The sequence below is a fragment of the Aquarana catesbeiana genome, linkage group LG03 (genome assembly GCF_042186555.1).
Source record: "Aquarana catesbeiana isolate 2022-GZ linkage group LG03, ASM4218655v1, whole genome shotgun sequence".
Lineage (NCBI taxonomy): Eukaryota > Metazoa > Chordata > Amphibia > Anura > Ranidae > Aquarana > Aquarana catesbeiana.
Window position 1 is genome coordinate 639,275,740 of NC_133326.1, and position 15,874 is coordinate 639,291,613.

General features: G+C 41.7%; 1 protein-coding gene across 1 annotated transcript in view; it reads right to left on the reverse strand.

The window, feature by feature from the left end:
• Positions 1-327: 327 nt before the first annotated feature.
• The window catches only part of PIN1 (peptidylprolyl cis/trans isomerase, NIMA-interacting 1), a 39,226-nt gene continuing 23,679 nt past the window's right edge, over positions 328-15,874 (reverse strand). The window contains exon 4 of the mRNA XM_073622531.1: positions 328-10,412. Coding sequence (XP_073478632.1) covers positions 10,303-10,412 — 110 coding nt within the window. The 3' untranslated portion in view covers positions 328-10,302. The remainder of the gene's footprint in view (positions 10,413-15,874) is intronic.

The following is a 15,874-nucleotide window of genomic DNA, read 5'->3' on the forward strand; positions in this document are numbered from 1 at the left end:
GGCAGATAATGCCTTTCATGTATTAAGGGCTGTAGGGGATTTCTTTAAATAAAAAGTAACCTTTTGCTCCAAGGCCATTTTACCACTTCTGTTTTTCCATTAAAATCAATGTATTTGCATGAACATATGATATACCACACATTGACATGTTTTTAAGCATGTTGTTGCAAGTTTTGATACATTTTCATTAATTTCAATGAAAAACGAACACTGACAATCCTAGACACAGCACTTTTTGTTTTTTTTTTGGTGACAGGTATGACGTATGTGTGGGTGATAATTCTCTAAGTGGCTAGAAGATAAAAAAAAAAATAGAGTAGATACAAGTTACTTGTACACACATCACGCTTTTATTTTGATTCAGGTCATCGCAACAAAACCAGTTTAAAAAAAATAAAAATAAAATAAAAAATGTTTTAAACCACAGATGAACAAACAACCCAAATCACCATAGTGGATTTAATAAATATGTTGTATAGGATATATGTGGAAGAACTTTACAAACATTTGCATTTAGCCTGGCATGTACATCTACTGAGTGTACCCATGGAAGCACAGCCAATGGAAGAGCCCACCAAAGAGATGGAGGCAGAGACATGCAAGCAGCAGGTAAAAGGCCTAAAATAATCATCCTTGGCTCAGAATTCCATTTATTGAGAGATTTAGTGAATAGTAAACTCTAGCTAAGCTTTCTCACTCTCAATTACATTATAAAAGGAGAACTAAAAAAACCTGACAACTTAGTTTTGCGTGGTAGGTAATATATTTGAGCTTCCTCGTTAAAGAAATTAAAATGACAAAAGGAAACGTGCAATAACCCATTACAACCAATTTCACTTTCCTGAAATCAGATTTAAATCAAAATTGGATCGGTTGCTACTGGCAACAGCACAAGGCTCTTCTTTTTTTTAATGAATTAACCTTTGGGACAGTTGCCCTTCTATTGTAGGTTTCCCCCTTCAGCTGAAGTCAAGATCAGCAATTATGGCCACCATTATTTCACTTAGAAAGGATTTCCTTCCAAGCAGAGCTCCAGTCAAAGCTTTAGATTTAGATATAATGGGAAAAAGCTCCACCTGGTTTATATTGAGGTCTATATCCCGGTTAGGAAGATTCACCCTCTTTTCCTGCTATGTCATTGGGAGAAAGAGTAAAGAGAACTTAATTAGAGCACATATGTTTGAAGGTTCTCATTTATCCAGGTCATGGTATATCTAGTCATAATTGGGCCACGTTCAGCTGCACTTGTTCTGTAATTGTTGAAGACATTTTGCAGCTTATTTAACGCACTTAATTTCTAATGAGTGTCTGAAGTATCTGCCTGACACTCATCAGAACTAAAGAAGCGGCTAAAAAAAAAAAAAAAAAAAACACACAACACGCAATGAATATTCAACATTACAGAACAAGTCTAGCTGAATGGGACTACTACTAGTTTTCATTAGCAGGAGGGAAGAGTATTTTTTTCTGTACGTATCTCGTTTCAAGATTCCTTCACACCGGAATGCAGGCAATAATAAAAACAAAAACGGGGATTTGAAGCCTTCCCTACACTATCCAAAACGTGAATAACAGTTTTGGCTTAAGATCACCTTAAAGAATATGTCTCAATAAGAATGCAATCTTAACTAAACTCTCCTTGGTTTTCAAAAAGAAATGCTAAACGGTTGTTCAGAAAAAAAGAAAACTTTGTCAGTTGTAATTGCCTTCAAACTCCTCCCCCTACATGAAGCCCAATTTGTGGGCATTCCTATTGTGAAGCTGGATTGCTACCTTCCCTTCTGCTGTAAGTGCACCTAAGCTCACTACGGTTTAAGTTTAAGAGTCATGCGGGCAGGCAACCTTCCCCATGCCTAAGCTCAATATAGTTTATGTTTTATAGAGAATTGTGCCCACACGCCCACCCACCAGGCTGATTGATGAGACTGGCCTCCGGCAAGTGCCTGGAGCAGGAGGTGAGCACTGTCAATCACAAGCAACTAAGTATTTGTCTTATATTGAAAAGTGTGGTCAAACAGTGGAGGAGGGAGCACTATTGATGATGCTAGCCCAGCATCTGCAACACCTATCGAAAAAGGACAAAAATGCTACATACACCATCTCCTGGGGATTTCTGGTGAGCTTTCTTTAAAGGGAAAGTTCACCTTTAGTTACATCCGTATTTAGGGTGTAACATGTTACTAATGCAGCATCCCCGCTCACCCCCAGATTCACCAATGGGGGGGTGGATCCTGTCACAATTAAAAATGAGCTCCGCCCACACAGCCGCATCACTAATTCACACAGGATTGAGTGATGCAGCTACATGGACTACAATACTTTGCAGGCTCCTAACATAAAATAAATGTGCATATCTTTTTTTTACCTGCAAAAAAAAAAAAAAAAGGCATTTTTAAAGTGAACTTTGCCTTTAATTTTACAGCCCAAAAGAAGTTGCAAATACAGTAAAATTCCTCCATCAGTCTTTTCACCCTGCTGACTTTGGCATTTCTACTGTATGGAAAGTCTCTCTCATGAAGTTATTTGGATGATAATTAATTTATTGTAATGAAAAAGGCACAATCAGAGAAAAGGAGGAAACAGACGGGAATCTTCATAGAAGAACTTTATAGATGACGTGACATAAAATTGAATTCCAGAATATGGCTTTATACACAGTTGTTAACCATTCTACCAGCCAGAGAATTTGTAAATCTGTTTATCCACTTGTGATTAAGGCAGCATTCGCACCTGAGCGTTTCAAAGTCGCGCCTTTTTACCGCAATTTTGTTCAGGTCACTAATTTAAAAAGGCAGAAAGACGCCTGTAATCTGCTCCAAGGAAGCTCATGTTCTTTTTTGAGCTTAAGGCGTTTTTCAGGCGACAAAACACTCAGATGTGAACATGTGCCATTGTAATTAATGGGATTTTGCTTGTTGGGCGTTTTTCAGGTGTTTGAGCTGAAAACGCTCAAGTGTGAATGCAGCCTCAAACGCACCTCTGCTACTCTGCATAGCCAATCTGCTAACAGTTTTTTTATTGCAACTTCTTGCGTCACCTTCCTGTAAAGTGGGCCATGAATCCAAATCACCACACCACCGATTCACTGTCCAAACCAAAAAGGAGACAGGACAATGCAAAGCTGAATCAGGCAATGATGGTGGCACTTGATATAATTAGCTCTAAGTGCTCAGTTTATTTCTGGAAAAATAAAAGGTATTTTATTATAAAGACCAAGCTATGCTATATTCTTTACATGTACACCACTCTTAGCACTAGCAGTGATTATAGTTGCACCAAACCTAGTGCTTGTCAAATTCAGTGCACTCTAAGCGGCCCCCAGAAACATACTGAACAGCAAAAGCATTACATTTACTGCGGCAGCACCAAGAGGTGTTGGTCTTACCTTCCATACTGACTGTACCTGATCCACCTTTTATGACCCTCTAAGTATTTGTTTACCAACATACTACACAATTTTCTGTAGATTTTTTTCCCCCTTCAGATTTACCAAAACCACATGCGGTCAAACCTTGAGAGTGTTAATTTGTATGCAAACCAGGCAGGCCCTTGCACTATATGGTTTTGGCAAATCTAAAGGAAATCCGACAACAAAAGTTGTATACTTTGTTGTAACTAAAGCCCAACTCTAGAACACTTTTCAAGAGTTAGTGGGAAAGGATCAGAATGGTCATTATTGGCCATCAGGGATCAACTCGCTATCTGAGCTAGAACACCAGAAAGTGCAATGGATGCTCCTCCCTACACTATTAAAGAGAAATGATGTTGCTGTCTCTGTCCCTATTAAAATACATCACCCATTTTTTTCTGTCCATGTCACCAGAGCAAGGAGAATCATCTCTCAGCTTATGACCAGAGTGCATTCCTCAAAAAACAAAACACTGCATTCCTTATTTTCTCATGCATTCAGTGATTAAAACAGTAGTTTTATCACAACAGATCTGTGCTGCATGAGAGTCCTTTCTCATGGCTTTCTGATCAGATGTCATGTGGACCTGATCGGCAACACCATGTAGTTCTATGGCCAGGCAGATGTAAACAGATGTACGGCCATTTAGATCCACTTACCTCCGAGTCCATTCTTTTTGATTTTCAGGACCTAAACGTGAAGGATTGGAGGTCGCCTGATGTAAACAGATGCAAGTCCATTTACATCTGGCCACCCATAAACCCAACATTGGTCTGTAAAGCTCCCACAGAAAAACAACGAACGCCCACTGATGTCACAAAAGTGACATACGTTTTGCACAGTTCTGTGAACAGATTTCCTGCTGAACGGACTGAATGGCACGCGTCTGAAAGAACTATTAAAGCGGACCTCCAGTCTCAATAATCAATTTTTTTTATAAAACCACCACTTAGTCTTAGTACTCGTATTATCTAATTTGGATCTTGTGATAACTGTCCTCATAGATTTGACTTATAAATCAGTACTCTCGATCTCAGAAGCAGGCAGGGGCCATCGAGGATGTGGGCATCTGAAGCCCATTCCTGTTTATTCCAGGGATTCGGTGCAGCTGGTTAACAACATACACCTACCAATCTCCACCTGTGCAGTAATGACACTGTGTGGTGCACTTTGTTGATTACAGGTTGCCATAGCAAAGGCCTAACTCCTCCCAATTATGCGATTTCAGGTCAAATACCATAGGACTTCACTATTAGGCTAAACGAAGACTGCTGGGATAGACGACACCGAAATCCAAGGAGTTCATGGGAATCGTCTGATAATGTAATCGCCTAGGCGGCCCAGACCAGAAGTGCCAGCAAATTGCATTAAAAAAAAAAATAAATAAATAATTGGACAATATCTATTTACTGCTGCACTTTGGATGGGCATTATAAAAATCAGAGGTAGTTTAAGGCTGGGTTCACACCATTGCGAATTGGATGCGGGTTTCTCCACATCAAATTCACATGTCAGGAGACTGTGATCGGCTCTCAATGGAGCCAGTTCATACAGCTCCGGGACGGCTGTGGAGCAAATTGCACATGAGTCTTGTGCGTCTTCTGGTCCGTTTCAGGTCAGAATCTAGACAAAAATTGGACCAAAATCGGACCTGAAAATGGTGAATGGGGACGCACCAGACCCCTGCTGTGAGACGCTCCGCACAGCAGAGTGAACCCAGTCTAGAAAAAAAAAAAAAAATGGATGAAACTCTGCTTTAAACATACAATTATGTAAGATAGTTACAGGATGTGAGGATAGTAGTAACAAAGCAAGGGCATATAAAAATTTGGAAGACATTTTTCCCTAAAAATCCCATTTATGATGCAAACATCAGGATTTTTTTGTATTGTTAAACACTTGCCTGTATGGTTTAAAGTAGACTTAAAATGGCAAAAGTCCCCCCCCCCCCCCCATTTTGGATAGAGGAAGGGAGAGATTTAACCCCTGTAAGGTTGATTTTTGACATTTATGTCCCACTGGGGAGATTTTCCTTCACTTCCTGTCCCATATCTGAAACAGAAAATGAGAGGAAATCTCTCCAAAGTTGACACCACACCAGAGTCTCACAACCTAGTGTCCCCATAGGAGCATTTCCTTTCCTTTTCATGTTTTGGTGACAAACCAAAGTTTGGAATATTCTTTCACTTTTCATCAGTGATAATGTTAAAAAAGCAAATAGAGAGGGGGAATCTCCCTAACAGGGACAACAATAAAAATCTGACGGGTTCTAATCTCTCTCCACTCCATCTAAATTTAAACCATTTTGCCTTTAGTTGTATTTCAATTTACATTTTTTGATGCAGATGTAGAAGATAGATGCCATAATATAAGAATAAGTCAAGACAAATAACAGTCTTTTTAGAAGTTCCCCAATATGCTAATACATTTGAAGGGAAACTATGTCAAGGACCTTATTGTTCTGAAAACGATCAAACATTCATAAGTATTTCTCTGGATCTTGTACGGAGTTTTATACTTTTGTAGATTCCAGATGGGCTGACTCAGAAGAGAGGTGCTAGTTATGTTCCAATCTTTGGCGATGAATGCATGCCTTTCTCCTCTCCCTTACCAATCTAGAAAACGTCTAATTTAGGCCACCTCCCTGGGCACTGTAGAAGACCAAGGTCTGACAAACACACTGTAATAACACCTCTCACATTCTGGAATACAAGTTAGGAGGCCGTGGTAGGGTTGTTTTAATGGAGCGATCATGATGTTCACCATTTACAGCTGGGATACCAATTCAAAGGGGGAGGTATACTACAAAAGCAGTAACAGACATCAAATCAAAAGGTTTTCACTTCTTCATTTTGTGTGAACTTTACAATAACTTGAAAATATTCCACTTCTGCTGGGTATACATACAACTAATATGAAATAAATCTGCTTAAAGCAAACATACAGCCATAAAAAAAAATAAAAAATACACACTTACATTGTATAATGGTCACTTCCAAGTATCTGTGTGTTTCATCAATTTTTTTTATATATAACCCTGGGCCCCCCAGAATTCCAAGGAGCTCTTAACAAATTTCCCTGCTTAGCCCCACCTTCCTTCAGGTCTATCAGCCCATCACTTGGGCATTGCGGTCTAGATGCTGGCATCCTAACAACCGATGATGTTGTCGGTTGACATCGGAGTGCCTGGGGATGTCCTTGTTTACCACTCTCCATCAGCAATAACAAAGATCACATTAGCGAAATGTGGCAGAGAAACCGAGGGAAAAGAGAAAACACTGGCATACTAGTCAGTACCAGCGTGAAAATGTATTTGCTTTGTAAAAACAAATCACCTCCAATGTTGGGTGTCCTACGTGTGTCGATGCCGCTGCATATTAGTTTAGTTTTTTACATTTTAGCATGGGTTGCCTCAAGATTGTGCAGAAAAGTGTGCTTTGACCGAAAAAAGGTTGAGAAACAACAATCTGACAAGGCATGTAGGAGCCTGAAAGTGGACAATATACTATATATACATACATACATACTATACATGTATGTGCTTACTTTATTCGTTTCGGCCAAAAGTTTTTATTAGATTGCATGGAAATTAAACCTATCACAAAATGCACAAACCAACTGGCAAAATCAAGTAAATCTGCAATTTTTTGGATTCACCTAAATATACAGCAATAGATTTGACCAGTCTGTGGAGAATTGTGTAATATTTTGAATTATGTGATTCTCTGCAAACAGACATATCTACAACCAATATTATAGCAAAAAAAAAAAAAAAAAAAAACATTGCAGAGAGTATATTCAGCTCAATTTCAATCACCAACACACACTGCCCCAATGGTTTCTGTTTGAGATGGACAGCCTTTGCCCTTCATAGCAATGGATTCAGAGGAGGGTCCTGCTGTTATGACAAAAAACTAGAACGCAAAGAGTCTTATGGGAATAACTGGATCCTGAATGGTGTCCCCCCGACTCGAATCTCCTTTATTGGAAGGTTGAAGCTTTTTTCTGTGACAACAATATTTGGGGGATGGTGCTCTTTGTTTGTTGGTATGGTCTCTCTGCCCACACATAATTCTCCATAAAAAGTGTCCATGTCCCCTTTAGAAACTAATGTGACATCCACACATGGCCAAATGGTTAAGAAAGATAAATATGTTTTAGTCCATCTAAAAGTCCAGAAGAGCCTGGACCAATTTTGTATAATAATTATCCACTTTATTGAATGCAGGCTCTCATCACTCAACGACCAGGTTCCGTTCCAGCGACCAGGTTGTTAAGAGAATTGGTCGTTAAACGAAGAGCCACAAGTAATCAATATTTTAGGCATTCTTTATGCTACTGTATTCTGAAAAAAAAAAGGTCTAAACACAGTACAATAAAATGATGTACAGTGCATCGGTTGGGAGAGCTGGTCGTTAATTCTGAGCGGTTGTTAAACAGGTAAGTCGTTAAACGAGGAGTATCTGAATAAACACACTGAAGCAAGAATATTGGAAATAATGTGCTCACACAAAAGCTGGGACCCTTGCAGTGTGTATCGGCAGCTTGGTAGTATACGTCAAAAATGCCCTTGTGGGTGGCAATACCGAAAGGGCAAAAAATGATGGACTTCTCTGGGACTCGAAAAAGAGGCCATGCCTTGAAACTCGTTGTCTAGGAGGCGGAGAACTCTTTACATCTCTGGTGATCCCTCACTGGCTTCCGTGTACTGTGACATGGAGAGCGCCATACTTCCAGTGATGCGGACTTCAGCGTGTTCCCCCAAGCTTCAGGTGTCCACAGAATACCAGTATTTCCATTCCCGGAGAAGTCCATCCTTTTTGCCCCTATGGTCTGGCCACCCACAAGGGCATTATTGATTCTAACACCAAGCTGCTGACGAGGGTCCCAGCTTTTATGGGAGCATGTTTCCACTTCCAAAATGCTTGCTACAGTTTGTTTATATCCAATAAAGTGGATAAGTATTATGAATACAAGCCTGGACCAGGCTCTTCTTCTGGAATTTTAGATGGACTAAAAACATATTTATCTTCCTTAACCAGTTCTTATGTCACATTAGTTCCTAAAGGGAACATGGACACAACTCAGGATTAATTTCCATAAGACTTTTTAGGCTCTAGTGTTAGTTTTTGTCCTTTTAAGTTTCACTATATCAAGTGGTTACTAATGAGCAGCAGGAGTATGGGACTACATCATTTTTCAAAAATTTGGTTTTGTCACTGTTTTACAGGACTGTAGTGCCGAACTGTTTTGTGTTTTTTTGGTTTCCTGCTATGAGTGGCGTGCAGTTGTATGCAGTGGGACCTCTCTGCCATTAAATTGAGGATCTGATGCAATAGCCATTTCTGGATAGAAATGGAAACACTTCGTAAAAGGTTGTCATACCGAGCCTGGTTTATGAACACCACAGCATGCATAAATAGATCTGCTGCCCAAAGCAATTAAATTCACATTGTGTGCTTGATATTTCTAATGCAGATTTTTCCCCACTCGGAATGTTACTGGTGGCTATGAGTAATATGATTAATATTTAGCACAAGTCCGTTAATTAGGGCTGATAAAATCCAACCACCATCCAACTACGACTTAAGCCAACTGGTAATGTTTTTATACAGATCACTTTAGCCCACACTATGGAAGAACGCATGTTGACAATCTGTGCATTTTATTTTAAAATGAAGCCTATAAAAGACAGAGGCCCATCTGTCATCAATGTGTAAAATGGAAAATCTTATTTTGCAGGCTGAAGTAACGAGTGTGTAAGCAATTGATCGATTCATTCCAATGCGGTATCTCATAAATATTAGAAGAGGTGCCTGCTACTCCTTAATGGAATCTGAAAAAGCGCTCAGTGGGGAAATTCAAAGCTGTACGCTGAGGACTAAATAGGATCATTCCTAGGAGTGCACAGGGGCCGATGGAATGAATGCTCTACTACGGAACCCATTAACATGCACAGTTAAAAGATGCTTGATGCCTAAACCTCGCAACTAGCTACTAATAGCCGAAATCAAGTAGATCCTGGAACTGACACTTAATACATTATGGTAGAAGCAGAAGCCACAACTGGCATTCAGGATAGGAAGCTAAGCCATTTCTATTGGAAGAGGTATAAACAACAGGATAAATGGTAACATATTCCTACTATTTTAGGGTCTCTACTCAATAAGGTTCCTCAATGCTCATGGCCCCATCTGAAAGTTATGAGTTTTACTGGGGGTACTGGGCATCTCCTGTGGTCCCTGCTAAAGTAGAACCAGTTTATAACTAGTTCCTGACAGGTCTAACTTGAGTGCTTGTTATATATAGTGATAAAGATTTTTTCATTGCCAAATGTTTCACATGCATGCAAGAACATTGCAATTATTGACCACCTAAACAACTTGATAAACTCAACTCAACCCCCCCCCAGAGTCACAAAAATACAAAAAACTTAATCTGGAAGAATCCAGCTGATAAGCCAATAACTGCTGGAAAGCATGCTCACCTCAGAGAGAAAAAGTCTTACGATGGATGCTTTCCCACATAGCATTCAGGCTTACTAAATGCAGAAGCCCTCAAATGGAGGGGGAGGTCGCAATGAGGAACGTTTGAGAGTACAAGCCCTTAGTCAGCTTTCACATATGGGGAATGTACATGTACCCCTTTTTATTACAGGATAACCCCATCCCTTCAAGCGGATGCCTTGCTGTAAATGTTCAACATTAATACATGGCTGATGTAACCTGCTACACATTACACCAGTATATAGACTCTCTCATACCTGCAACGCTGAACAAGAAACCCCAGGTATTTTAAAGCCTAATCTATCCCTCCCAGCTGCCCTAATGCTCCTTCCCACACATTGTTCTTTTTCTCCAAAAAGGGCAAGGAACACCCCCGTGATAGAGGATTCACTCGGTGCGGAGGATAATGTGGATGCCAGAATCCGTGAACACCGGACCGCTCATTTCTCCTGGTCGCATAGCAAAGGTAGCATCTTCAAATGGTTTCTGCATGGCCCCTGTAGGACACAAAAACAGTTACAGGCATTTTAGAGAAAACAATATTAAAGAAACAAAAAACAATCCTTTCAGCATGTATGCCTTGAAAAGTCACACAAGTTGAAAGCAAAGTTTGTAGCACTGTGAAAGCCTACCACCAGGGGAACTAGGCAGCCGCCTGGGGGGCACAGCCACGGCCCCTGACTTCCCTACTAGCCTGGCCGGGGAACACAAGGGGTTGAAGACCGACACCCTACACAGGGCTGGGGTGCTGACTGAATCTCCGCTGGACAATCTGTGGAGGACACCCGTCACAGTTGCTGCTGGAAGTCAGCAGCAGCTCAGTGAGGAGGCCAACACTGAGCCGGCTCCCGGGGGTCAGAGGACAGCTGAGGGGCAGAGGAGGCAGGCAACATGTCTTAGGATGGAGGAGAAGTTCTGCTTCCCCCGGTGAGTCCACTCTGACAATCAGCAGCAGGCTGTAAGTGGATATTGGACGCAGGCGACAGGGCTGGTAGTGATCTTGCCTAGGGTGCAAAATAGTCAAGCACCGGCCCTGCAGCCATGGACAAAGTTTTGAGAATGACACAAAATATTAATTTTCACAAAGTCTGCTACCTCAGTTTTTATGATGGCAATTTGCATATACTCCAGAATGTTATGAAGAGCGATCAGATGAATTGCGATTAATTGCAAAGTCACTCTGCCATGAAAATGAACTTAATCCCAAAAAAAAACCAAAAACATTTCCACTGCATTTCAGCCCTGACACAAAAGGTCCAGCTGACATGTCAGTGATTCTCTCATTAACACAGGTGTCAGTGTTGACAAGGACCAGGCTGGAAACTACTCTGTAATGCTGATTGAGTTAGAATAACAGACTGGACGCTTTAAAAAAAAGGGAGGTGCTCAAAATCATTAATCTTTCGCTGTTAACCATGGTTACCTGCAAGGGAACATGTGCAGTCATCATTGCTTTGCACAAAAAGGGATTCGCAGGAAAGGATATTGCTGCTACTAAGATTGCACCTAAACCAACCATTTATCTGATCATCAAGAGAGGTTCAATTGTTGTGAAGAAGACTTCAGGGCGCCCAAGAAAGTCCAGTAAGCACCAGGACCGTCTCCTCCAGTTGATTCAGCTGCAGGATTGGGGCACCACGGGGCAGAGCTTGCTCAGGAATGGCAGTAGGCAGGTGTGAGTACATCTGCACGCAGAGTGAGGAGAAGAATTTTGGAGGATGGCCTGGTGTCTAAAAGGGCAGGAAAGAAGCCACTTCTCTCCAGGAAAAACATCAGGGACAAACTGATATTCTGCAAAAAGGTACAGGGATTGGACTGCTGAGGACTGGGGCAAAGTCATTTTCTTTAATGAATCCCCATTCCGATTGTTTTGGGCATATGAAAAAAAAAAACCTTGTCTGCAGAAGAAAGAGTGAGCGCTACCATCAGTCCTGTGTCATGCCAACATTAAAGCATCTGGAGACCATTCATGTGTGGGGTTGTTTCTAAGTCAAGGCAGTGGGTTCACTCACAAATTTTGCCTAAGAACACAGCTATGAATAAAGAATGGTACAACTTCTCCCAACCATCCAAGAACAACTTGGTGAACAAAGCCTTTTCCAGCATGATGGAGCACTTTGCCATAAGGCAAAAGTGATAAGTGGCTTGGGGAACAAAACATCAAAATTTTGGGTCCATGGCCAGGAAACTCCCCAGATCTTATTTTCTTTGAGAACTTGTGGTCAATCCTCAAGCGGCGGATGAACAAAAATCCCTACAAATTCTGATAAATGCCAAGCATTGATTATGCAAGAATGGGCTGTCATCAGTCAGGATGTGACTGATGGCAATAAAAGACTGACATGTATAAAATGCTTATAATTATACTTCAGTATACCATAGTAACATCTGACAAAAAGGATCTAAAAAAACTGAAGCAGCAGACTTTGTGAAAATTAATATTCGTGTCATTCTCAAAACTTTTAACCAGGGCTTTAATCCCTTACATATACCCAGTGAAGTGAATGGCCTCAGGCAATACACAGGGATGAAATAACTACTACTACATAAGTTAACTGTTTACCTGCAGTCCACATCCATTCATAGTGCAGAATTTATACTGCTTGTCAGAGCTTCCAGAAAGCAGGGGTCCGGGGGGGCTGAAGTTACACTCACTCTTCTCACTGAGCTCAGCAGACTGGAGGGAAGGGATAGGAAAGGACACCACCACTACCCCCCCCCCCCCCCCCAGCACACAGGAACAGAGCTGAGGATGTCAATCACAGGCTGTGTGCTGGAGCTCTCCCTCCCCTATCACCTTTTTACCTCTTGGTGTCAGGAAAACTTAATCAGAAATGACTCAGATAGCACAGGAACAAGGCAGCAGACTGAAATGACACTTGGGGGGAGATTTACTAAGGGCTCTTTCACACGGGGCGGATCAGTGATGATCCACCCCGCGAACACCCGCTTGCTCAGCGGGGATCGCTCCGCCGATCCCCGCTGAGCAGGAAGATGACAGGTCCGTCGCTGCACAGCGTGCAGCGACGGACCTGTCAGAGAGCCGCTCTCCCCTATGGGGGATCGGATGATGACGGACCGTAGAGTCTGTCGTCACCCGATCCGAAAATGGATGGAAAAGTAGGGTTTTCCTCCGTTACACTTTTTCGGATCGGAGCGGGTCGGATGTCAGCGAACATGTCACCACTGACATCCAACGCTCCATAGGGATACATGTATGTCCGTTTTTCATCCGAAAACGGAAGGATGAAAAACGGACATACGGATCGTCCATGTGAAAGAGCCCTAAAACTGGTGCTCAGAATCTGGTGCAGCTGTGCATTGTTGCCAATCAGCTTCTAACTTCAGCTTGTTCAATTAAGCTTTGGCAATAAAACCTGAAAGCTGATTGATATCTATGCAGAGCTGCACCAGATTTTGCACCAGTTGTAGTAAATAACCCCCACAGTGCTCTGGATTGACACAAGTACACACTATAGAGGGATATGCTTTACTCATTATTTCATGTCTGCGGTTTACAACCACTTTAAAAAGGAAAATTCCACTTTTATTAAAAACTTAATAGGTTGCATAAAACTGTTAAGAAACCAATAGGAGGTAAAGTAACAATTCAGCCACACTATTGGTCAGGGACGTGGCACATCGTTTTGACAGAACAGTCATGTGTAGAAAGCAGGATGGGGTGGGGCCAGTGGCGGCTGGTGGTAATTGTTTTGTGGGGCGTCAAACCGTGCAGCCGCAACCCCCCACCCGGGTCGGTGCACTTACCTCAACCAAAGGTGGTTTCCCCAGCTCTCCTCCGCAGGCATGACGAGCGGGCATCTCCTTACCCTGCTCGGTGGCTTCCGTCTCCTCCCTCCTCCTCGGTAGTCAATCAGAACGATTCTCCTTTCGGCCAATCGGGAAGCGCGTCTCACGCCCGCGCTTCCTGAATGGCAGAGAGGAGAGTCAGTGTTAGAATAACAAATGAATATTCGCTATTCTAACACACCTGGGTTCCGAGTGCAATTCTCTGCGTCCGGAGCCCATCCAATTTTGAAGACTATTAGAGCATCTGGCTTTAATCACGTGCTTCAAAAAAAAAACAAAAAAAAACCCCGCCGCTGTAATTCATGCGCCTGGCGTGCTGAAAGGGGCTGGACATATGAATAGGGGGTGGTGCCAGCGATAAAAAAGGGAGGCGGCGCCCATGCGCTCTTAATGGACGGGCTGCCCCTGGCTGGGGCCATGTCTCATTCTAGAATTAAAGTTGGTATCTGTTAAAAAGATGACCTCTGATGTTCTACAAGCTATCTGGAAGTACATGACAGCACCTTTAGCTGTCCTCTTCTCACCTGTCATCTTGCAACTTAGCAAGCTGAAAATGAACACAACTGCACTTTAAACTTTAGTGCTACCTGCTGTGTTGCCCATCACAGCTTTTGAGCACAAATAGAAATGTAATTTAAAGCAGAAATTTGGTATGAATAACCGCTTTCTATCCTTGAAACTTGGATGGCTGCACAAAATATCATCCGCTTTATTGTTTTAATGACATCTTCAATATTAAAAGCAAGACATGAGTCAGGAGAAAGAATTGAGATGGTGTGACATGTATTGACTTCTTTCAGCCCACAAAGTATCTTGCTTTTACTACTGAAGGTTTCATTGCAACAATTAAACATAAATGTTTTTAGAGTGCAGGCTTCCAAGTTTCCTGCGTTTATCTACCTGTACAATTCAATGATCTGTACTAGCACCTGTCTTTAGTGAGAAGTGTAGAGCAGGAGAAGGCAACCTTAAAGAGGTGGAGATCTACCTGAACAAGACAAGTAGAGTCAGGTAGAAGTCAAAGATCACCGAGCACAGTGTTGCTTCCTCACGCCCGATTTAAACCTCTAATTGCCATACTATCGGGTCGCAATCACGTGCATTGCACAGCAATCATGGGTTTAAATCAGGTGCTTCACCAAACCCGCAGGCTATAATAGAAGTCTTTGGCTAAATGCAGCAAACCCATGGGTACACTGCACCCACGGTGTGGATAAACAGCAGAAAATCAGTGTAAAAGCAGGCCTATACTATTATGCCCAGTATATTCCTTCACACTGACCTGAAGATCTCTTCTTTCCTGCTGCTGGAACCAGTGAAAAAAGAAAATGGTGGGGAGCGCTGAGAATATATAAAAAAAATAAGTATATAAACCACGTGTTATACACAAATAATGTAATTGCGTGACCAAGTAGAGGCGGTACTTGGTCACGCAATTACATCACATCCGGCTTCCCGTGGATGTCTGTCTGTTGTGGGTGGAACACACACTGCTGCCGCAATCTGCTGGGAACTTCGTGCAGAGCAGGTTACCCATTGTCATAGACACGCTTTCCAGCCTCAGTGCCGGGCGATGGCACTTGTTATGTGAGTAGCCCTTTGGCTATGTTTGTTTTTTATCTATTTTTACAATAAACGGTGTTACACTATGTTCGGTTCCTCTCCATCTGTTTTATATCCCTTATGTGAGACCCTGTGATGTGAGGACAGGAGTCCGGTCCACCTTTCTCCATTGCAGCAAGCATTATCTTGCTAAAGCCGATTTGACCTTTTTTTCATTAAATTGGTCAACTCCATCTGGTAAGCTGACACCCGTTCTATGAGCACTTTTTTTGGGTGATTTACAGTGATGGTGAAGGGATTCTGCTGTCCACGCTTTGATGCCAAGATTCAGACAAGGATTTTATTTCTACCATTTGGTTATTTATTGATTGGACTTTTATGTTTTTTATTTATAAATCACTTGCTACATTTTGGTTGATCACCTGATTTATTTATATTGTAATTACTTATTGTGCTATGGTTGTTTAACAATCACTTTATATTATCATCTTTAATGGTTATAGTTATATTACCCAAATTTATTTATTTTTGGTCCACTTAGGTAGGCTGGTGTATTGTGAATTATATATAAGAATTTCATTATTTG